A 25069-nucleotide genomic window follows, 5' to 3' on the forward strand; every position below is an offset into this window, starting at 1 on the left:
GCGGAATATTTGGCTCATGGTAAAATTCTTAGCAGTGTGGATGAGCAGAGGGATCTCGGTGTCCATGTACATAGATCCCTGAAAGTTGCCACCCAGGTTGATAGGGTTGTGAAGAAGGCGTATGGTGTGTTGGCCTTTATTGGTAGAGGGATTGAGTTCCGGAGCCATGAGGTCATGTTGCAGCTGTACAAAACGCTGGTACGGCCGCATTTGGAGTATTGCGTACAGTTCTGGTCGCCTCATTATAGGAAGGACGTGGAAGCTTTGGAATGGGTGCAGAGGAGATTTACCTGGTAAAGGATGTTGCCTGGTATGGAGGGAAAATCCTATGACGAAAGGCTGATGGACTTGAGGTTGTTTTCGTTAGAGAGAAGAAGGTTAAGAGGTGACTTTATAGAGGCATACAAAATGATCAGAGGGTTAGATAGGGTGGACAGTGAGAGCCTTCTCCCGCGGATGGAGGTGGCTAGCACGAGGGGACATAGCCTTAAATTGAGGGGTAATAGATATAGGACAGACGTCAGAGGTAGGTTTTTTACGCAAAGAGTGGTGAGGCCGTGGAATGCCCTACCTGCAACAGTAGTGAACTCGCCAACATTGAGGGCATTTAAAAGTTTATTGGATAAGCATATGGATGATAATGGCATAGTGTAGGTTAGATGGCCTTTAGTTTTTGACTTCCCATGTCGGTGTAACATCGTGGGCCGAAGGGCCTGTACTGCGCTGTATTGTTCTATGTTCTATCCCTCGCTACCATAAATGGGCATTCCCCCCTAAATTAGCCCGCTGTGCCAGCTCATTCACCGGGAATACCTCGCTTTTCCCTACATTCAGCTTGTATCCAGAGAACCCTCCAAACCTCCCCATCAGGCCCATAATCCTTCCCATACTCTCCAACGGATCTGAAACATACAGCAGGTCATCGGCATAGAGCGACATCCGATGCTCCCTCTGTCCCCTCATTATCCTCTGCCGACCCCTTGAGAGCCATCGCCACTGCTGCCTGTGTATATCATCTATATATCCTCTATATGGGCGGTGCAGTGGCACAGTTGGGTAGCACAATGATTAGCCCAGCTGCCTCACAGCGCCAGGGATCCGGGTTCGATTCCAGTCTTGGGCGACTGTCTGTGTGGAGTTCGCACTTTCTCCCCATGTCTGCATGGGTTTCCTCCGGCTTCCTCCCTCAGTCCAAAGATGTGCAGGTTCGGTGGATTGGCCATGATAAAATTACCCCGAAGTGTTGAAAAAAGTTGGATGAGGGTTACTGGGCCGAGGTCGGGTAGCCATCCGAAAGGTCTGTGCAGACTCAATGGGCCGAATGGCCTCCTTCTGCACTGTTGGGATTCTAGGATTTTGTAAACAGGAATTCACGATAAGAAGGTTAAAACAATGTGAAGACATTGGGCTGCACCGATAATGAGACGTATTTGTCACAGGGCTTTCATTTACTCACTATACCTCAACCCCACACCTTCAGTGGCATCTCCACGGCTACGAATCCGGCTGGTGAGAAAAAAAGAGTTCTGTCGAACGTGGCCACTGGGAACGTTCAATGTTTCGGACTAAAGTTCCGATGCTCTGGAATAATGCTGGCTCGTGGTTCCGTTTTAATTGAAAGTTGCCGGTTTTTGCATAACCGCTGGACCCTCGATTAACGCACCAGCCTTTCTTTGCAAAAAGCAAAGTGGGTCAGATTGGTCGGTCCAGAGTGGGAAAGCTCTGTGTTTCACAGCAAACATTCGCCTCAGGAATGTTGAGCGGAGCAATGCAGCCATTGTAAGTGGCTCGCTGTTAAGCTGGGAGTGCAGCATTTAGGCTTTTAGCCAAGTTTGGGAAAAATAAACTGGCAGCAACTCTCTGAAACCGTGAGGAGATTTTCCTCTCAAAAAGACTCTCTTTGCTCATATCAAAAGGAACTTTCTTGCAGTCTGTACTGTTCTGCTTGGGATAGGCCTAGGGGAGGGTGTATAGGAGGGTAGAAGGACTACAAGGTGTGACGACCATTCTGTGTAGTAATGGGTCCTCTTCCGAGACTGGGTTAACACACATCATTGGGTTGAGTAAACGGGGTGCGATGCTGCTGATTCTCCCTGGTATGTGGGAGTTGGACACCAAAGCAGGGATGGGGGGGGGGGGGGGGGGGGGGGGGAGGTTTCACCTTCAGTGAGGGGAGAGTGACTGCCCTTGGCATCAAGGCAGCATTTGACCAAGTTTAGCTCTAATGAGCAAAACTGGAGTCAATGGGAATCAGGGGGAAAGCTGCCCGTGAGTTGGACTCGTTCCTGTCACAAAGGAAGATGGTTGTATTTGTTGGAGGTCAGTCTGCTCAGCTCCAGGTCATCGCCGCAGTTCCTCAGGGTGGTGTCCTAGGCACAACCATCTTCAGCTGCTTCATCAATGACCGTCCTTCCATCATAAGGTCAGGCGTTGGGATGTTCGCGGCTGACTGCACAATGTTCAGCACCATTTGCAATTCCTTAGATACTGAGGTTCGTGCCCATATGCATCAAAACCTGGACTTGGGCTGACAAGTGGCAAATAACATTTACGCCACACAAGTTCCAGGAAATGACCATCTCCAGTAAGAGGGAATCAAACCATCGCCCCTTGACGTTCAATGGTATTACCATCACTGAATCCCCATAATCAACATCCTGGGTGTTACCAATGGCCAGAAACTGCACTGGACTAGCCATATTAATACTGTGACGACAAGAGCAGGTCAGAGGCGTGGAATCCTACAGCGAGTAACTTACCTCCTGACTCCTCAAAGCCTGTCCGCCATCTACAAGGGATAAGTCAGGAGTGTAATGGAATATTCTCCACTTGCCTGGATGAGTGCAGCTTCAACAACGCTCAAGAAGCTCAACACCATCCAGGAAAAAGCAGCCCTCTTTATTGGCACTCCATCCGTAGCCTTCAACATTCACTCTCTCTACCATTGACACCCAGTAACAGCAGTGTGAACAGCGACAAGATGGCACTGCAGCAACTTACCAAGACTCCTTTGGATGGCACCTTCCAAACCCACAACCTCTGCCACCTCGAAAGACAAAGACAGCAGATACATGGAAACCCCTCTCTGCAGGTTCGCTTCCAAGCCACTCGCCACGCTGAATTGCAAATATATTCGTAAAAGCCTGGAACTCCCTCCCTAACAGCACTGTGGGTGTATCTACACCACGTGGACTTCAGCGGTTCAAGAAGACAGCTCGCCGCCACCTTCTCAGGGGCAATTAAGGACGGGAAATAAATGCTGGGCCAGCCAACATTATCCACACCTCATGAACGGACGCTTTTCAAAACACATGCGCTTAGCAGCAAAAACCCTTTTCAAAAAATAGAAACATAACAGATAAAACAAGACATGTGGGAATTTAAAAAAGATTGTCCTGAAGACACTATGTTAGATATCATTTGTGGACCGCTGTGTCTTATTAGACACACAAAATGCTCGGCAATGGAAGAGAACGATTTTGGGGCTACAAGGGTTAAACTATGATGACTGATTGCATAGACTCTAGGCCTGTACCCCTTTGAGTGATGGGGCAATTTAATGGAGGTGTTTAAGATGATGAGTGGAATTGTGAGGTCGGAAGGAGTGGGGCCGTCTGGAATAACAATAAAATTGGAGCCTGGTGATGTCTTCACACAAAGGTTAGTGAAAATCTGGAACGTTCTCCTCCTTTCTAGCCTGTTGAGGCCAGATCAATTAAGAATTTCGAAATGAGGATGGATAGATATGTTTTATTTGTCAGGGGTGTTGAGTTATATGAAGCTAAGGTGGGTGTGTGAATGGAGTTAAGCTACTGATCAGCCACCTCGTTGATCTGTGGAACAGGTTCGATGGGCCGGATTGCCTGCTATCGCCTGCCACGACTGCACGGCAACTCCAGCCCGGTTTTGGATCATGAAAACAAATGCATTTCACGCGGTCCAAATGCCTGTTTGGTGTTAAGTTAGGAACAACTGGGCTGAATGGATTGTGGTAATTTTAAAAAAAAATCAACGCTCGTCGATTGTGAACAGCGAGATAAATGCCTGGGTCACACCTCATTACTTCGCTGAAGTCAATCGTTAGCCATTTATGAGGAGGTAACTGCAGACTGAATGAAAAACTGTCTGGATGAATCGGTTATAGCTCAGTCACCACAAAGTCTGCACACGGTGGCAGATAGCTTTCAGATGCGATGTTAAACCCGTGCTCCACACCCTATTTCCTCTCCTGTTCCCAGTCTCTGAAAATCAAGGATAAATCCTTTGTTCCCGCCATTTCTCATCGGAACGAAGCCCCTCAAGTCGGATCGTTCACACACAGTGCCAGGTTCCACATTTGCACCGACACCAACCAGCTCCGCCTCACTGCCAGCTCTCACCGTACCTCCACTCTGTGCTCCCGTGCTGCTGATTCAAGATCAAACCTCGGATCAGCCACAAAGTCCTCCAGTAAAACACCGAGACCACGATCCTCTGCCCAAGCCCTCGCCACTGATCCCAAACCCCTTTGTACAGCCACTGAGGAAACCAGACTGTTCGCAAACTCAGTGCCCCGTGTCACACAGAGCTCATCTTCCAACAGCCACTTGCCTACTCTGGCCTCTGTACTGTCGCCCATCTGTCACCCTCTCTCTTTTACCCCTTCCCTCGGCCCATCTCTCCCCGAAACTCTCATCCCTTCTTTCCTCGCCTTTGGGTTCGACTGTTCTAATGCTCTGCTGCTCAGTCTCTCGTCCAAGCTCAGCGGCGAGTATCCTCACTGGATCACACAACTGATACAGCGGAGAAGCAGGCCATTCAGCCCATCGAGTCTGTACTGGTCCGAGTGAGCGTCGCACCTGGAGCCATTCTCCCGCCTTCTCCCCATCGCCCTGCACGCTGTTTCCTTGTCAAATAAACAACTGATTTCCTCCTGAATGCCTCAGCCTGTCTCCACCGCACTCTTAGGCGGTACGTTTCAGACACTAACCGCACGCTTTGTCAAGATTTTGTCGATTTTGCTTCTTTTGCCAGTTACCTTAGATTTGAGCCCCCTTATTCGCAATTCACTTCCCTCCACCCACTGCTCTGTCAGGACCCCTCACCATTTTGAACACGTCTATTAAACCTCCTCTTCAGACTTCTTTCCTCCAGAGAAAAGAGCCCCAACTTCTCCAATCACAGTTGAAGTTCCTCATCCCTGGAACAATTTGTGTAAAAACCTCTTCTGCTCGCTGTCCAATGCCGTCCCACCTTTTCTAAAATGCAGTCCCCAGATCTGTATCCTGTTACAGTCTCCCCCCCTCCCCCCGAACTGCCATGGTTTTGGCTGGGTGTAGGGGAGGTGGGCACTGTACTTAAACGATAAATAGAATGCAATCCAAAAGATCATCAGATTTGAACTGTGGCAGGCTGACGTTAGACCCATTATGCTATGTATTTTTGAAGTGTCTTTTTACTGGCCCCGTGTTGTGTTGTCACTCTCAGTACTGACAGCAGGGGGCCCCAGATCCCCATGAATGAGAAACAGCCACAGCTCACCCCTCGCCAGCCAGCGACCCCCCTGGACAGCCGGTTCTCCTCAGTCGGTGAAAGCGGCTCGATAGCTTTTTGCAGCCACCAGAACAATAGAGGCAACCAGGATAACGGCTTGCGGAGGCTGTGCCTTTCAGGTTAAATCACAGAATCCTCCACCTAGGCCATTCAGCCCATTGTGGGCCAACCCTCAGCCATCCAATTGGGGTGGCACGGTGGTTAGCACTGCTGCCTCTCGGCGCCAGGGACCTGGGTTCAATTCCGGCCTTGGGTCACTGTCTGTGCGGAGTCTGCACGTTCTCCTCATGTCTGCGTGGGTTTCCTCCGGGTGCTCCGGTTTCCTCCCACAAGTCCAAATATGTGCAGGAAAGGTGGAGTGACCATGCTAAATTGCCCCATAGTGTCCAGGGATGTGCAGGTTAGGTGGGGCTACTGGGATGGGGCGGGAGAGTGGACACGGGTGGGGTGTTCGTTCGGAGGGTCGGTGCAGACTCGATGGGCCAAATAGCCTCCTTCTGCACTGTAGGGATTCTATTCTAGGAGTCCGAGGGTGCCAACCAAAAGCACGCTGAGGAAGCTACATCTTAAACCTCAATTTAATCAACACTTTGGATAAAGGGGGAAACAGAATTGAATTATTACACTGCTGAAGGTGTGGTGAAATCTGTCAGGAGTCAGGAAAGTTGCAGAATGGGACAGGGATAACTGCACAGACTCTGCCGCCTCCATTTCAAGCTATTAAGCTATCAGGGTTCACAACTGCAAGTGGTTCCTGGTTTCACTTATTGAAATTCACCTTCCAAAAGTCCGCTGGTGTAACTAGCAGACCATGGAAATACAAACCACTCGCTGCTGCAGAACAGAGGAACTGAATTGCACATTAACCTCTGCTGGCAGGGGTGGCTGCATTCAACTTTCAGCAGGCAGCCAGCCGGCTCTCCCCACAGTGACTCGGCGAGTTCAGCAGGCAACATACGCAACCATCAACAGACACGTCTGCTGTCCAGCCTGGACTGGAGCTGGAGCTGACCAAAGCCAGGATGGTGGCAAGACACCACTTCAGCGAGGGCAGGTCAGTCATTCCATTGCTGGTAATCATCCACTGGCTCTCGCAAGAATCGGTGTCAGGTGTACGCAGGTAGCCTGCCTGGGGAGGGGGAGATAGAGTGAGAGGGACTTATGAGAATGACTGTAAAATAAACATACGGGATTGGGGGCGGGGGAGGGAGGGACTGAGTCAGGAGAAAGTCTGAATGATCACCTCAGGATTTGCAGACCAATTAACCAAGCTGGAGCTTTGTTCCTTTGTTCACGAAGAGAATGCGGAGCGTGACCTGATCAAAGTCTTTCAGATTATGAAATGGTTAGATAGGGTTAGTGGGGAGAAGGTCTTTCCAGCTGTGCGAGAGGTCCGAAGTAGGGGACAAAGATAATCACCTAAATTATATGCAATATGAAATTCAAGAAAAACTTACTATATACGGCGAGTGGTTGAGGTGAACAGCATAGATTTATTTAAGGAGAAGGGATGCACATCACCACCCCTCCCTCCTAAACAAACACACATGCACGCACACACACATGGACGCACACGCGCATACATACACATACATGCACGCACACACATCAACACGGGCGTGTGCGCGCACACACACACACACACACATGGACGCACGTGGCACACATACACACCCACCCATTAACTGGTCCTATCCTGTTAAAACTCAATTCTCCACTCATACCACTGGAATTCTTCCTACACGCGTCAACGTCTGCGTCTGGACCTCTCAATCATTCTGTGGATAAGCTTACTCCAAAATAAACTTGTGTGCTATTAGCACTTTCCAATCCTGGCCAGATTTGGAACAGCCCATAGCCATTTCGAGCTGACTTCACCTGGGTGAAAAGCAGTGCCCTGGTTAGCGGCGTAGTGCATGAACAGCAAGTGCCGGTGAAGTTGTGTTTCACCAACGTGAGATTCACAGTAAAGATCCACTTTGACAAAATTGTGCTTCCGATTTCCTTCGTTTATCTCAAATACAGCTTTTGTAGGTAGCTCCAGAAGAGATCTGAAATGATAATGCATTTCTAATTGCTCCAACTGACACCAGCTAAGTAACATGGCCCACGTGCCCCATGTGACAAGACTCCAGAGAATGTGACATTGCAGTGTGACTGCTGGCCGGTGTCACCACCATTCAGACACACATCCAGCTATTTTTCTCCTGATTTTTGTTGAGGCTTGGTTTAAACGACCCACGTCATTTATTTCAAACTGCTCGAGCAACACAAAGCCTTGGCCCAGAAAGGGGTTAAGAGGCCGACTCACCAAGACCTCCCATTACACATACTACCCTCATTTCTTCAAACAGGAAACTTCAAACCCGCACATTGCCACTCACATGTTCTATTAACTTATTAATTGCTCAGACAACCTCGTCAGATTCCAGCTGCAAATGATATTTTACAGAGAGGAACCAGCATGGACCATTCAGCCCATCAAGCCATTTCATTAGATCATGATTGCTCTTTATTTCAATTCCATCCAGCCATCTGTCCCAGATTCCCTTTTCTGTGGATTGTATTCGGACATCACCTGTGAACAGCCCAACTCCCAATTTTAGGTTTATGCCCCCCTTTGTCCTGGACTGCCCCACCAAAGCAAGTAGTTTCTCTCCATTCATCCCATCAAATCGCCTTAAACACCTCAGTTACATCACCCTTAATTTACCATACTCAAGGCAATAAACAAGGCTAAATCAATGCCAGCTGTCCTCTTAATTTAACCCATTTTCGCCTCAGTGTCATTTCTGGTGAATCTGAGCTGAACTCTCTCCGAGGCAAATCTTTCCCGACTGAGGTGCATTTCCCAGAACTGAATGAAATACTCGCGCTGGGTTCTATCCAGAGCTTTCTACATCAATGCAACATAACTTCCACCCCATTGTACTCCAGCCCTCCCCCCCGAGACAAGAAACAACATCCCATTGGGAGTTTTTGCTTCCTTTCATACCTGCCCACTAGCGTTCACTGATTTCTGTCCCTGGGCTGCTGTCCATTTTCAGCTCCTAGCTTATCTCCCACTTCGAAGACACTCTGTCTTTCCCCTGCCCAAAGTGAATGAAATCGCACTTTGCCGCAGTCAACCATCTGTCACTTAATCTATCAATGTCCCCCTCCCCTTGCATTCCTGTGGCAATGCTGCTTGCTCAACTAACAATCAGGTGATTGTTCAGCCAGTAGAAGGTAAAATGCTTTGGGACTTCAAATCAATCGAACAAAAATCTATACCTCGCAATGGCAATTCTCGATAAATTAGTCATCTCAATGCGAGCCAACGCGGGAGGGCCGTTTGAGCCAACCACACTGAACTGTCTTCCGCTTCAACGACTTATCCACTTTTCCTGAGAAGAGGCAGTGATCCTTGCCGCAACTAATTTCCACAGCAAAGCTTTCCATAACCGTTCTCGACATACCACCCCCCCCCCCCCCCCCCCCCCCCCCCCCCCCCGGCCGCCCTACCGACCTTCCAACTTAGCCAATTTTAAATCGATGGTCCCATACCAGCAACTTCCTAACCGGAGATAATATGCCTTTCGCCGCTCAGAGGGTCAAAAGAAAAACAGTCCATGAATCCTCCTCTCATCTTCCTTTGCTCAGGTGGAAATGGTCACCGCGCTGTAGCCACCTGGGGTGACCACTGCCCAAACACAAAATGGAAGATTGCAAGGAATGGAGGGAAAATTGGACATGTTGTAAAAAGCAAGCAGCTTGCAAAGCGCTTGTATATTTGGACTGCTGCAGAAACCAGTTTTGACTGTTGCAGAAACCAGACAGCACTATGAAAATAGAACAGTTAACATATTAATGAGGCGATACCGGGCGATCCCCAGGCACAAAAGAAACAAGTTAACACTAATCGATATATTCAATGGAAGGCCAGACTTTTCGGCGCCAAAGAAGCCCAAAACAATAAGTCCCAAGAACCGCCCCAGTGATCGAGATACTGCCCTGTTATTGGGGAATTCAAATCAATCGATTGGGAAGAGACCCAATCGATTGCGAGAGTATAGAGGGTCCGCCCAGGTGGGCGCCAGACCCTGAGTGGAGTATAAGACAGAGACCGCGACCCCAGCGCTCTCTCTCTGCCAGCCTCTCCTTGACCAGCCAGCCTTCCTAGCAGAACACCGTTGCAGCAGAAGAACCTTGAGGAGGAGAGGTCTGGACAGAGGCCGCCAGCAAGTAAGTCACAATGCACGCTACAAGATAGACACTCCTGACCCCCTGTAGTCCATAACTACTGGAAGCCTGCGGACCCAGGACAAACTAGAGGCCGTTGTTCCCTGAATCGGCAGTCCCCTTATCCAGATAAGTATTTGGCCTATTAGCGGTAGGATTAGCCTAGTCTTATAGTTTATATGCATGATTAGTAGATTACTGTAATATAATAAACATGTCTTGTTTGAACTTACTAATTGATGTATGGTTTTATTGCTTTGAACTTGACCTTGAAACTTGTGGCGGTATCTTAACGATACCTGGCAACTCCAAAGCTAACCAACGAAACAGCCAAATTGAGTGTTAAGCACATTCACCCAGAACGAGCAACAGCACCAAGTCTCGTTTCATAAACCAAGCTTCATCCTGACAAACCTACACCCGATACTCTTTCAGTTTAACATCCTTTCTATAATAGGAGCACACAGTACTCCAACTAGGGCCAGATTGTTGTCTTTCATAAACTTGTAGTTTTCTAGGGCAGCACGGTGGTTAGCATTGCCGCCTCACGCACCGAGGAACCGCGCTCGATACCGGCCCCGGGTCACTGTCCATCTGGAGTTTGCACATTCTCCCCGTGTTTGTGTGGACTTCGCCCCCACAACCCAAAGATGTACAGGGTAAATGGGCTGGCCTCGCTAAATTGCCCCTTAATTGGAAAAAATGTTGTTATCTCTTTACTCCTATTGTCTGTGTCCTATTCATGAATCCAGAAAAATGCGGATTGCTTTTTGAAAAAAAAATGCATTATTCGACCCACATTCCATACTTCAAATTTAAACCGCTCGATCTCTCTGCTCTCCTACTTCCTTCAGTCTCTTTCCATGGAGTCTGTACTCTCGCTCATTCATTTCTTCCTCAACGCCTCCCCCTTCTCCAAGGTCTTTGTCCATTTTGCTAAACCGCCCTTTTTATTTCCTTCACACACAATTGAAATTTGATGAAAACAGCAAGGGTGACCAGAGCACAATGGAGGAGGCTTGGATGAAAGGTCACCCAGCCCAAAAGGGGACCCTCTGTTTCTCCCTCCACAGGTGCTGCCTGACCCGCTGAGTACTTCTGGCCATTTCCGTTTTAATTTCAGATTTTCAGCATCCGCAGTATTTTGCCTTTGAATTAAGAAGGGCGTTTGAATCAGTCAGGGCACGGAATTATTGCCGATTTGATTTTTGCAGGGATTTTCAGTTCATGCCTGATATAAATTAGCTTCAGGACTTTAAAAACCCGATTCTCAAAATGTCCAGCGTCCTTGCTTGTCACCTGAAACGACGGCAAAGACGGACTGATGAAATTGTGCATATAGAGAGGACATTGATATGCTAATGAGCTCACTCAACAGTTAATGACCCGGCCAATAAAACTGTTATCCACAATAATTGGCAACCAGATCGTTCATTATCTCAATTCGGACATTTCCACGAGACATTCACACGAGACGGTGCGAGAAAATATTTTCCTGCAAATACAGATGTGGAATTATCTGGTGGAATTCCACTAAGACAACTGGAAGGTCTCGCAGGCTAACTCCATGACACCAAAGGCGTCCAACTTCCATGTTCCTGATCCAAAAAGGCTACAAAAGAATAGTACTGTCTGCAAAGGCAGCCAAAGAACAAAGGGCCACACGTTTAAGGTGTTGGTAAACTATGACCCGTGGCCAAATCAAACCCTGGGCTTATTTCATGATGTGACGGAGAAAATATAAATTACTTATCCCACTGAGACAAAATGGCCACATGACCTACCCTTAACTATATGTAGAGAAGCTGAGGTGTTTAACTGGATTCAGTCTGTAACTCTGCACCCAGATTGTGAGACATTATCTGAACACCTCGGTGGTGATATCACGGTTGTGTTGTAAGTCACTGACTGACCACTAGGAGTCTCATTAGTATACAAGTGAATGTTAGAGTCAGGTGACCTCAGACTGACAAGGGAAGCTGGGAGAGAGGTTGCTTGTGCATGTTCGTACTGTTATTCATCTGTTGTTTTGTATATATTTGACCCACAGTTAACGTTAATAAATCGTTTGTAGCTTTAGCTACAAGTGTTCTTGTCATATTAATCAGGCCATCCGACAAGAACATTACAACCTCAAAAAGACCCCATAATTATTGCACGTTTGCACAGACAAGGTACCTTGAGGGAGTGTGCAGCTCCAACATGGTTATCATAAACCAGCACGTCCACGGTTAACTTGCATAATCGATGAATATCAGCGGGATCCCCCTCCAGCGTACTCATATCCACTGGGATCTGTCGCAATGTGTGAGGACATTTGGTACCATCCCAAACCTGTTCAAAAACAGCGGTTTCACATAATTATATGCAAATTTAATGAATGAATCCAATGCTTTACATTCAATTTCTTGGACTAAATATAAGTAGTAACATGTGCCAAGTCAATCTGACCTGTCGTACCCTCAATTTACAACAGAAATGTGTATATTTGTGGCACCTGTATTATAATAACACGTCACAGGGGCATTTTCAAACAACAGATGACACCGAGATGCGACACAAGGAGAATAAAGGCTAGCTGGCCAAACGTTTGGTCAACAGGCATGGGGCGTCTTAAAGGAAGGAAGGAGAGCTTTAATCAAGGGATTTCAGAGCTAATGGGTCAATGCAGCTAAAGGCGAATCTTCAAATTCTGCACAAAGTAACGTGGTGTGATGCTTTAGAGGTCAGCATTCGAGAAGCAAGATATCCCGGAGAGTTGTGGGCTGGAGGGACGAAGCAAAGGAGGGATTTGAAAATGAGGCAATGCTTAACTGGGAGCCAATGTACATAGAACATACAGTGCAGAAGGAGGCCATTCAGCCCATTGAGTCTGCACCGACCCACTTAAGCCCTCACTTCCACCCTATCCCCGTAACCCAATAACCCCTCCTAACCCTTTTGGTCACTAAAGGCAATTTATCATGGCCAATCCACCCAACCTGCATGTCTTTGGACTGTGGGAGGAAACCGGAGCACCCGGAGGAAACGCACGCACAAGAGGAGAACGTGCAGACTCCGCACAGACGGTGACCCAATGGGGAATCGAACCTGGGACACTGACGTTGTGAAGCCACAGTGATATCCACTTGTGCTACGGTGCTGCCCATAGATCAGCAAACACAGGAATAATGGGTGAACGGGACCTGGTGCGGGTCTGACCCGGGCAGCAGAATCTTGGTTGAAGCCTGGCACAATTAGAGTATATTATTGCTTTTTGGTTCACGGTTTTGCACATTTTGATTGAAATAGTTTTTTTACAAAGTATGTGCGTTTTACATTTCTTGTTTATCCACCAAAAGACCCCAACATTTCTACATACATGAAAATTCTCCTGGTAGGTTTTGCTGATGTGCAGGCAAGAACTAGCATTGAATCATAGAATTCCTACAGTGCAGGAGGAGGCCATTCAGCCCATCGAGTCGACACCAACGCTCTGAAAGAGCACCCTACCTGGGCCTCTTTCCGCAAATTATTCCCCGTAACCCTATAACCTAACCTGCACATCTTTGGACACTAAGGGGCAATCTTTTTTTATCATAACCAGTCCACCTAACCTGCACATCTTGGGACTGTGGGAGGAAACCGAAAGCACCCATAGGAAACCCATGCAGACACAGGGAGAACGTGCATACTCCACACAGTCATCCAATGCAGAAATTGAACCCGGGTCCCTGACGGGTGATGCAGTAGTGCTAACCACTGTGCCACCGTGCCGCCCACGTCTGCATTCTACCGTTTTAATGTTCACAGACTACAAACATTGTTGGCAAGGTCAGCATTTATTGTCCACCCCTAACTGTTCTTGGGAAGGTGGCGGAGAGCTCACTTCACGAACCGCTGCAGCCCAGGTGGTGAAGTGCTGAGAGGGAGGGTGTTCCAGGATCCTGATCCAGTGACGATGAGGGAACGTAAAGATATTTCCAAGTCATTACAGGATGGCAGAACCATCAACTACCCTCACACACGTTTCACATTGCAGCTCCGTCGGTTGTCCAGTGTATTAGTGGCACCGGTGCACTGATGAAAGAGGAGTGAGGACCAGTGTCTCGTAGCATCCAAAACCCGTGACCGCTCCCAGCACAAATTACCACCATTGCTTCAAACACCCCTGTGGAATCCATTGATCTGTGTCCCCCTAGGTGCTAAATTAGCCATCTGTGGAGATGGTGATATTTGAGTTACGGGATGTTCCAATGTTCGTTTACAATGGTTCCAGCCTAGTAACGAGACTGGGAACCACCAAGTGTTTTTTAAAAATTTTTTCAAATTAAGGGGCAATTTAGCGTGGCCAATCCACGTAGCCTGCACATCTTTGGGTTGTGGGGGCAAAACCCACGCAAACACGGGGAGAATGGGCAAACTCCACATGGACAGTGACCCAGAGCCGGGATCAAACCTGGGACCTCGGCGCCATGAGGCTGCAGGGCTAACCCACTGCGCCACTGTGCTGCCCCTTCTACAGAGTGTTTTGATAGATCACCAGAACAGTTCAAGGGTCAGTGAATAAGTCTTCATGAGGTAGTCAGTTTTGGGAGCGTCAGAAGCAGGGCCAAAAGTCCATACAGCCAAATCGCTGTAGTTAGCTCTGAGGCACTGAGGCGATTGCGTCTGTCAGGACGAATGGCCACGCGGGTGCAAAATCCCATGAGAATCGGACCGCTAATTTTATTATATTTACATATATTAGTAAGCCTTTGCCACCCCTGCCACATGATCCCTTCTCACAGAAAATTCAAACCTGTTTACCAGAGATGCAGTGCGGTCGGCACAAAGTTAAGTATTCACCACAAAGGAGAAGGACATGCCTGGGCTGTGCCCTGGCACAGGTTGGCACTGCCAGGTTGATACTGTGCCGGGGGGCAGTGTCAGGGGAAGACCCACCTGGGGAGCCCAATTGGGGGTGGGGTTCCTGTTCTGTTTTTCGAGGGCGAGGGAGGTCCTGATGCTGATGCTTGTGGGGGGGGGGGCGGGGGAAGCCCTGCTGCTTGTGAGTTTGGGGGGGGGGGGGGGGCAGTGTCTGTGTGGGGTGCGACGATGGGGTGTTTCTTTCTGTGTTGATTGAGGTGCCACCTTCACTGTGGAGCTGGTTTTATTGGCTCTATCAGTCCCCGCCATACCAGAGTGGTCTAAACCATGCCCACTGATCGAGTGGCTCAAAATCTGGACTGAAAACTCGGCTGTGCAGCTGGAGAGCTACATATCGGGTTTCAGCCAGAGCCGGATAGTTTTACAAAATATTGGAAAATTCTGTCTGTGGTCACAGGGAACGTCCTGGTAGGGCTCAGAGGAAATAACATGTGTAGCTGGGTACAGCCTGGAATCAGGCGCGGAATTCTCCGACCATCCACGCCCGGTACAGGAGCGGAGAATAGCCGTTCACACCAGTAATCCGGCGCGACGGCGTTTCAGCGATTCTCCGCGGACCCGCCAATCGCGCGCGCGATACGGTGCCGGTCAGGGGCCGTTGAAAGCGGCCCCCGCGGCGATTCTCCGCGCTCGATGGGCCGAATGCCCGCCGGCGTGGTTCACATGTGGTCCCATCCGGCGGGACCTTGGCGTTCTGGTGGGGGGGTAGGGGGATCCGACTCCAGTGGGGGGGGGGCCTCCACGGCTCCCAATTGGCGGGAATGCTCATTCTGGGGGGGGGGGTGGGGGGGGGGGGACCTATGTTCTTTTGCGCCAGACCCCTGTAGGGCTCCGCCATGTTGCGCATGTGCTCCCGCGCGGGTGTAACTGAAGGGCCCCGCTGGCAGCCAGAGCTGCGGGACGTTTGCCAGGGCCCTGCTAGCCCCCTTGAAAATGGAGAATCAACCCGGGCTTTCTAGGAAAAAGTCTAGAGTGATTCTCGCCTGTTTTACGGCGGGCGTGGGGACCTAGTCCCGAGAAGGGAGAATCCCGCCCCAGGAGTTTGATGAAACTCAGGGGTAGTGCCAGCTCAGTGAAGCTAGCTGTCTAGCAAAGAGCTGGAATTATGCCAACAAGTAGAATTTGAAGTGCAGACTCGGGAAACCAGGATGAAGAAATCTCAGAAGGCGAGATTGAAACCATGTGAGTGGACCATTATTAAACTCACTGAATTTTGGTGAGCTTTGGAGAGAATTCCAAAGACAGATCTTTGAAGGGGAAGCTGGGAATCCCTAAAGAGACAAGAATTCAACGGGAATGTCCATTGCCATCGACCATCGGGATGGGTTCTTGAGAGATCCATGGACTCTGTCTTGGTTGTATCTGTCATTTGCTATTTAGAACATAGAACATAGAACAGTACAGCACAGAACAGGCCCTTCGGCCCTCAATGTTGTGCCGAGCAATGATCACCCTACTTAAACCCACGTAACCCGTATACCCGTAACCCAACAATCCCCCCATTAACCTTACACTACGGGCAATTTAGCATGGCCAATCCACCTAACCCGCACATCTTTGGACTGTGGGAGGAAACCGGAGCACCCGGAGGAAACCCACGCACACACGGGGAGGACGTGCAGACTCCACACAGACAGTGACCCAGCCGGGAATCGAACCTGGGACCCTGGAGCTGTGAAGCATTGATGCTAACCACCATGCTACCGTGAGTTAGTTGTCAAAGATTCGGTTGCCATTAGGAACAATTAAAAACCACTCAGAAACCTATTTCAGCTTGAAAATTAAGGGAAGGTTTGAGCGCTGTAAAGATTTGGGAGATCTCTGTATTTTTCCCACACAACTATAATTGTGTTTTAGAAATAACTGGACTTAAGAGCGATTTAATGAAATTATCCAATGTTTTATATTTACTATTCACTTTAGATGGAAGTCATTTCAAAAGGAAGTCTTTACCCATTTATGAAGCACTTTTCATGACCAAAAGTACTGTTTCCCTATTTAAACTGGAAAATGAGGATTACAGCCCATATGAGTATGTTCTTTAATCTTTGGATTATCCAGGATGTAGACGATTGATTCGGTACTAATTCAATTATTTGTTCTTCTGAAAGGGAATAATTTATTTGTCGATTCTGGACTCAAGCAATCTGATACAGGAATGATGCCAATTGCTGGAAACAATCAAAATGAATGAGCTTATAGAAAAACATGTTACATCTTAATGGCTTGACCATCAATGAAGCTTTGCTGGGCATATTTTAATTATTTAATGTTCCAAAAATCAACAAATTCTAGCTAACAGATGTCTTAGTCAATAGAAGGCAATGCAATAATCTCTTACAGTTGTCCCTTTGAATTTGTTGCATTGGCTGCCAGCAAACGTTTCTCAATAGTGTACATTTACCAATCTGAGAAGGCAGCTGCTGGTCTAAAGGCACATGTATAGAATTGAGGGCAGCAACACTTGTAGTGACAATGGACCCATGTCCCCTTTGGATGGGTGTATCTTTAGTTTAGCTTCTGGAACAGATGCTCAGATCTGGGTTTTGTGGTAGTGTTGATGGCAAAACTGTCAGCTTTAGCTGTCATTGCTGCCCTGTAAGCTGTCTGGATGGGAAAAGTTAAATGTTGTTGTCAATGATACTGAGTTTCCAAGAGAGTGCTGAATAACAACCCCCCCCCCCCCCCCCCCACCTCCCCAGAGAGCAATCAAGTAGGAATGACTGAACTGACTGGAACTTACCCATTCACACTATTTTAGTCCCACTGTAAAAACCCTTGAAAAAGTTACTCCTTCCTGGTGAGATGTAACTAGGTTTTTACTGGCTTACGAGATTCATAATTATTACTAACACACGTAATAGCCCAGAAAATCTACGATATTTGTAGAAGAACAAGTTACTCCATTATTATAAAATAAATTTTTAATAAGATATTTCAGCTTCTTCCCTAATGCCAAGTGCACGTCCCAATTACTTACTTCTTCCTTCGCAAAAAATGCAATTAGAAATGAAAAATACAGGGCAGCACGGTGTCCTAGTGGTTAGCACAGCTGCCTCACGGCGCCGAGGTCCCAGGTTCGATCCCGGTTCTGGATCACTGGCCGTGTGGAGTTTGCACATTCTCCCCGTGTCTGCGTGGGTTTCGCCCCCCACAACCCAATAATGTGCGGAGTAGGTGGATTGGTCACGCTAAATTGCCCCTTAATTGGAAAAAATATTTGGGTAATCTAAATTTATTTTAAGAAAGAGAAATGAAAAATACAGTGATTTGCTTTCTGGTTCACTGTCTGTGAGAATTCCTCAATGTGATTGGCTGCCAACCATGCTTTAGGATAGCTGGACTCTTGGAGATCCCCCTGACCTGGCACCGTAATCAAACTGACATCGGCAAAGCGGAGATCCACACCCGTGAAATCTTTGTGGGTAGCTTTCTCCGAGGTCAGCAGAGAGGGACTATGAAACTCGGGCGGCAAGCTGACATGCGAATCCTAGCAGGCCCAAGTGTACAAAAGACCCTCAATGATGCAACACTATGGTTCACCATCACACGGAGGGTGGCAATTCAGAATGGAGGCTCACCATCACCTTCTCAAGTGTGACTGGGGACGGATAATAATTGCTTCCCATTGCCAATGACGCCCTCAATTCCATGGACCCACATCACCTCGACCTTTGAAGCACAACTCAATAAAAGAATTGCTCTCTCTCCCTCGTCTACCATGCCCACTATTCGTGCCCTCATCTCAACTCCCTTAAGTCCAAAGAAACAAACTTGTATGGATACGGAAGACAACTGCTTTTGTCACTCACCATCAGATTTGACTGGACCACATAAAGCACCGTCAGAAACTGCAGTCATCCGCCAAAGCTGTTACTCTTTTAGAATCATCCTTGAATGCAAAGATCACCCCGGCTTCTTTTCTCCACCCAGTCTTCCTAAACGTCTTCCCCTCATCTCAAATGAGCACAACAAGGGGCTCATACTTCTTTGATACATCTGGTCACCTATCTATTACTTTCCTTCACTTCCTAAACTCAACAAGCCAAATATCCTCTGAGGTTCTGCCCCCTAGGTCTTGCTCTGAACCTGCTTTCCACTAAACCCTGGACATAACTCCACCACCCGCCACCCCCTCCCAGGTCCCGTTAGCTGACATTGTTAACAGTTCTCTCTCCTCAGGATCTGTCCCCCTCTCTCTCCCTCAAGTCAGAGTCATCAACCCTCCACCCCACAATCCTTGAAACCTGCCACACTATTTCCAACCTCCCATTGAACATGTTATCTCCCAAATCCATTCCCATTTTCCCTGAAGTTCCATGTTTGAATCCGTCCAATCAGGTTTTCGCCCTCTCACATTCCCTATGTGATGGTGACATAGGTTAACGTTCCTGCCTTGTCCTTAGCATGTCTGAAGCCTTTGACACTGATGACCACAACATACTCCTCCAAAACCTTTCCACCGCCATCCAGCTGGCTGGAAACTGTGCTCATCTGGTTCCATTTTGATAAATTGAAACCTAGCCAGAGAACTGCCATTGATAGGCTTCTCTTCCCATTCCCACAATGTTATCTCTGTTGTCTCCCCCCCACACCCAGGAACAATCCTTGGCTCCTTCGATTTCTCATCCATACATTGCCGCTGGGTCACATCATCATAAAACCCAGTATCAGTTTCCATATATACGCTGACAACCCTGGCTTCATCTGACCACAACCTCCAATGATTGTAAATTAGCAGACTGCTTATCCCACATTCAGAACTGCATAAGCAGAAAAAAGGAATCCAATTCAATACTGGGAAGGTTCAAGCCATTTCCTTCAGTCCCTGCTCCAAAACCACTCCCTCGCAGCTGACCCTCCCCCACCCGTGAGGCTGGAATAGGTGTTTGCAACATCAATGTCATATCTGACTGCGAGATCAACTTTTAACCACATACCCACATCATCGCGAGGCAAACTATTTAAACCGCCATAACATTTATAAGAATCAATTTACGGGTTGCGGGCCCGGCCACCATTTATTGCCCATCCCTCGTTGCCCTTGTGAAGGTGGTGGTGAGCTGCCTTCTCGAACCGCTGCAGTCCCGGGTAGCTACACCCACAGTGCTGTCAGAGAGGGAATTGAAGATTTTTGACCAGCGAAAGTGAAGGAACGGCGATGTATTTCCAAGTCAGGACGGTGAGTGACTTGGAGGGGAACTGCCAGCTGGAGAGGTTCCCAGGTATCTGCTGCTCTTGTCCTTCTAGATGGCAGTGGTCATGGGTTTGGAAGGTGCTGCCTGAGGAACCTTGGTGAGTTCCTGCAGTGCATCTTGTAGATGGTACACACGGCTGCCACTATTGGTGGCAGGATTGAATGTTTGTGAAGGGGTAGCAATCAAGTGGGCTGCTTTGTCCTGGATGGTGTTGAGATTCTTGTGTTGTTGGAGCTGCACTCATCCAGGCATGTGGAGAGCATTCCATTACACTCCTGACTTGTGGACAGGCTTTGGGGAGTCAGGAGGTGAATTACTCGCCGCAGGATTCCTATTTATATGGTGGTCCAGTTCAGTTTCTGGTCAGTGGTAACTCCCAGGATGTTGATTGTGGGGGATTCAGCGATGGAAATGCCATTGAATGTCAAGGGGTGATGGTTAGATCCTCTCTTGTTGGAGATGGTCGTTGCCTGGAATTCTGTTGCACTAATGTAACTTGCCACTTGCTAGTGGATGTTATCCAAGTCTTGCTGCATTTGGACATGAACTGTTTCAGTATATGAGTCGCCGCAAATAGTGCTGAACATTGTACAGTCATCAGCGAACATCCCCACTTCTGACCTTATGATGAAAGGAAGGTCATTGATGAAGCAGCTGAAGATGTTTGGGCCTTGGATACCACCCTGAGGAACTCTGGCAGTGATGTCCTGGAGCTGAGATGATTGACTTCCAACCTCCACAACCATCTTCCTTTGTGCCAGGTATGACTCCAACCAGTGGAGAGTTTTCTCCCCGATTTCCATTGACTCCAGTTTTGCTCGGGCTCCTTGATGCCACACTCAGTCAAATGCTGCCTATGTCAAGGGCAATCACTCTCACCTCACCTGACTCTGCCCGCATCAGCTCTTCTACTGCTGAAACCCTCGTCCATTTTTGTGTTATCGCTATACTGGCCTATTCCAACATACTCTTTGCTGACCTGCCACACTCTACCCTCCACAAACCCGAGGCCATCCAAACTTCTACTGCCCTACACCACGGAAAATTTTTCTCAAACATCATCCTCGTGTTTTCTGACACCATAAGTGATCTACATTGCCTCTCTATTAAGTTTGGATGGGGTGGTGTTTGTGCAGTGTGTCCAGGAATCTTTTCTGACACAGTATGTAGATTGTCCGACCAGAGGGGAGGCCATATTGGATTTGGTACTTGGTAATGAACCAAGGCAAGTGATAGGTTTGTTACTGGGGGAGCATCTTGGAGATAGTGACCACAATTCTGTGACTCACTTTAGTAATGGAGAGGGATAGGTGCGTGCAACAGGGCAAGGTTTACAATTGGGGGAAGGGTAAATACGATGCTGTCAGACAAGAACTGAAGTGCATAAGTTGGGAACATAGGCTGTCAGGGAAGGACACAATTGAAATGTGGAACTTGTTCAAGGAACAGATACTACGTGTCCTTGATATGTATGTCCCTGTCAGGCAGGGAAGAGATGGTCGAGTGAGGGAACCATGGTTGACAAGAGAGGTTGAATGTCTTGTTAAGAGGAAGAAGGATACTTATGTAAGGCTGAGGAAACAAGGTTCAGATGGGGCGCATGAGGGATACAAGATAGCCAGGAGGGAACTGAAGAAAGGGATTAGGAGAGCTAAGAAAGGGCATGAAAAATCTTTGGCGGGTAGGATCAAGGAAAACCCCAAGGCCTTTTACACATATGTGAGAAATATGAGAATGACTAGAGCGAGGGTGGGTCCGATCAAGGACAGTAGCGAGAGATTGTGTATTGAGTCAGAAGCGATAGGAGAGGTCTTGAACGAGTACTTTTCTTCAGTATTTACGAATGAGAGGGGCCATATTGTTGGAGAGGACAGTGTGAAACAGATTGGTAAGCTTGAGGAGATACAAGTTAGGAAGGAAGATGTGTTGGGCATTTTGAAAAACTTGAGGATAGACAAGTCCCCCGGGCTGAACGGGATATATCCAAGGATTCTATGGGAAGCAAGAGATGAAATTGCAGAGCCATTGGCAATTATCTTTTCGTCCTCACTGTCAACAGGAGTGGTACCAGGGGATTGGGGAGTGGCGAATGTTGTGCCCCTGTTCAAAAAAGGGAATAGCGATAACCCTGGGAATTACAGGCCAGTTAATCTACTTCGATGGTAGGCAAAGTAATGGAAAGGGTACTGAGGGATAGGATTTCTGAGCATCTGGAAAGACACTGCTTGATTAGGGATAGTCAGCACGGATTTGTGAGGGATAGGTCTTGCCTCACAAGTCTTACTGAATTCTTTGAGGAGGTGACCAAGCACGTGGATGAAGGTAAAGCAGTGGATGTGGTGTACATGGATTTTAGTAAGGCATTTGATAAGATTTCCCCATGGTAGGCTTATGCAGAAAGTAAGGAGGCATGGGATAGTGGGAAATTTGGCCAGTTGGATAACGAACTGGCTAGAAGTCAGAGAGTGGTGGTGGATGGCAAATATTCAGCCTGGAGCCCAGTTACCAGTGGCGTACCACAGGGATCTGTTCTGGGTCCTCTGCTGTTTGTGATTTTCATAAATGACTTGGATGAGGGAGTTGAAGGGTGGGTGAGTAAATTTGTAGACGATACGAAGATTGGTGGAGTTGTGGATAGTGAAGAGGGCTGTTGTCGGCTGCAAAGAGACATAGATAGGATGCAGAGCTGGGCTGAGAAGTGGCAGATGGAGTTTAACCCTGAAAAGTGTGAGGTTGTCCATTTTGGAAGGACAAATATGAATGCGGAATACAGGGTTAAAGGTAGGGTTCTTGGCAATGTAGAGAAGCAGAGAGACCTTGGGGTCTATGTTCATAGACCTTTGAAAGTTGCCACTCAAGTGGATAGAGCTGTGAAGAAGGCCTATGGTGTGCTAGCGTTCATTAGCAGAGGGATTGCATTTAAGAGCCATGAGGTGATGATGCAGCTGTACAAAACCTTGGTCAGGCCACATTTGGAGTACGGTGTGCAGTTCTGGTCGCCTCATTTTAGGAAGGATGTGGAAGCTTTGGAAAAGGTGCAAAGGAGATTTACCAGGATGTTGCCTGGAATGGAGAGTAGGTCTTACGAGGAAAGGTTGAGGGTGCTCAGCCTTTTCTCATTAGAATGGAGAAGGATGAGGGGCGACTTGATAGAGGTTTATAAGATGATGATAGATAGAGTAGACAGTCAGAAACTTTTTCCCCGGGTGGAACAAACCATTACAAGGGTACATAAATTTAAGGTGAAAGATGGAAGATATAGGGGGGATGTCAGAGGTAGGTTCTTTACCCAGAGAGTAGTGGGGGCATGGAATGCACTGCTTGTGGAAGTAGTTGAGTCGGAAACATTAGTGACCTTCAAATGGCTATTGGATACGTACATGGATTACGGTAGAATGATGGGGTGTAGATTAATTTGTTCTTAATCTAGGACAAAATTTCGGCCCAACACTGTCGGCCGAAGGGCCTGTTCTATGCTGTATTTTTCGATGTTCTATGAAAGTCCTGTTTTCAAAAATTGTAATCCTGGATTCTAATCCCACCATTGCCTCGCTGCCCCCTCCCCCTCCCTATTTCTGTAATCTCCTCCAGCCCTGTGACCCCTCTGTGATATGTGTGCGCGTCTAACCTCAACCACTTGCGAATTCCTGATTTTGATTGTCCCAACATTGATGACCCTGCCTTCATCTGTCTGGATAAAATCAGGAATTCCCTCCTGAAATCTCTCGAACTCTCTTGCTCCTCCTTTACCACTTTCCTTTAAATCAATCTCTTCAGCTAGACTTTGGTCACCTGAACTAGTGTCTCTTTATATGGCTTAGTATATGGTATAACATCTCTGTGAACCTACTTGGGACATTATATTACATTAAAGGTGCTACATAAATACAAGTTATCATTGTTAAATACAAATAACATTATTCTCTGTCTTGAGGTGATTTAATATCAAACAGATAATTTGATACTCTTCAATACATGTTCCTATCCAAATAAAGGATGAGTGGGAGATTGAGAGTGGCAATCATTAGCCCCAGATAGGGATTCCTAACTGCAGGTCCACGGCAACGTGGTTGACTATTAACAGCCTTCTGACACAGTGCGGCGCAAGCCAAACAAGCTGTATCAATCTAAAAATATACAGCGAGGAAAATCTACAGTGAGAATAAAATCAGACTGATCACCCACCATCAGCCTCGGCAGTGGATATGAGATAGGCACACCCTGTCCAGTCGACCTTGCAACGTTCCCCTCACTAATATGTTGGGACATGTGTGCCAAAATTGGGAGAGCTGCCCCCTAGACTCGTCAAGGACCAGCTAGACATGGTCATACTCACCGCATCACACCTTACAGACAATGATTCAGATATCCTCTATCGCCATCCCCTGGCTATGTTCCATTCTACTAGAAAAACAGTCCTACCTGGTGGCCTCATGGTGCCAGGTGAACTGGCAGGACAGCTCTCTCCTGCCTGTATAACACTGTACCGCCACCATCATTATCTGGATCACTGACCCTTACATTGAGCTGTAGCAAAAGCGATTTCTAAGAATTTCTTTCAAAAGCTTTTCAACACATCCTATCGTCACAATAGGGTTCACTGGCTCTATGCAGAGTGCATAGAGTGGATTGAATTGTCATAACTTGGCATGGAGAAGGTAAGGGGCCATGGGAAGGAGAGGGGGGTGTGGGGGTGGCTTGCCTTCATCTCTTATCCAGGCTATGGTTCACAACACTTCGGGTACCGTGAACCTTGACTCTTTAAAAAGCCGGTCCAGTTCCATGAAAACTGTGGAGGACCAAGACATGCCTTTCCCAAACTAACCCGCACCCTTAAATAACATTGCTGAAAATTGGAAACCCTGGGAATGGAATAAACCGGATTGGCACCCCATTGACTACGTTAAAAAAAACTCACTCCCGCTACCAGTGGCACACCATGGCGACAGTGTGAACCATCTACAAAATGCCAAGGCTCCTTCATAAGCACCTTCCAAATTTGTGACCTCTACCGCCTAGAAGGACAAGGGCAGCAGGAGAACGGAATCACCATCACCTGCAAGTTCCCCTCCAAATCATACACCATCCTTGACTTATTTGTAACAATATCATTTCATCATTACTGTCATATCAACAACCCAGAATGCATCCCCCCACCCCAGCAGTGCGGGTATACCACAGGGGGGGTGTAGTGGTTCACCTTCACCGTC

At 47.7% G+C, this 25069-nt stretch overlaps 1 protein-coding gene across 1 annotated transcript in view; it reads right to left on the minus strand.

Annotated features, from left to right (window-relative positions):
* Nucleotides 1-25069, minus strand: part of pot1 (protection of telomeres 1 homolog) — a 280862-nt gene that overhangs the window by 64375 nt on the left and 191418 nt on the right. Inside the window, exon 8 of the mRNA XM_038780902.1 lies at nucleotides 11932-12087. Within this exon, the coding sequence (XP_038636830.1) occupies nucleotides 11932-12087 (156 nt within the window). The remainder of the gene's footprint in view (nucleotides 1-11931; nucleotides 12088-25069) is intronic.

Source organism: Scyliorhinus canicula, chromosome 20 (assembly GCF_902713615.1).
Source record: "Scyliorhinus canicula chromosome 20, sScyCan1.1, whole genome shotgun sequence".
Classification (NCBI taxonomy): Eukaryota; Metazoa; Chordata; class Chondrichthyes; order Carcharhiniformes; family Scyliorhinidae; genus Scyliorhinus; species Scyliorhinus canicula.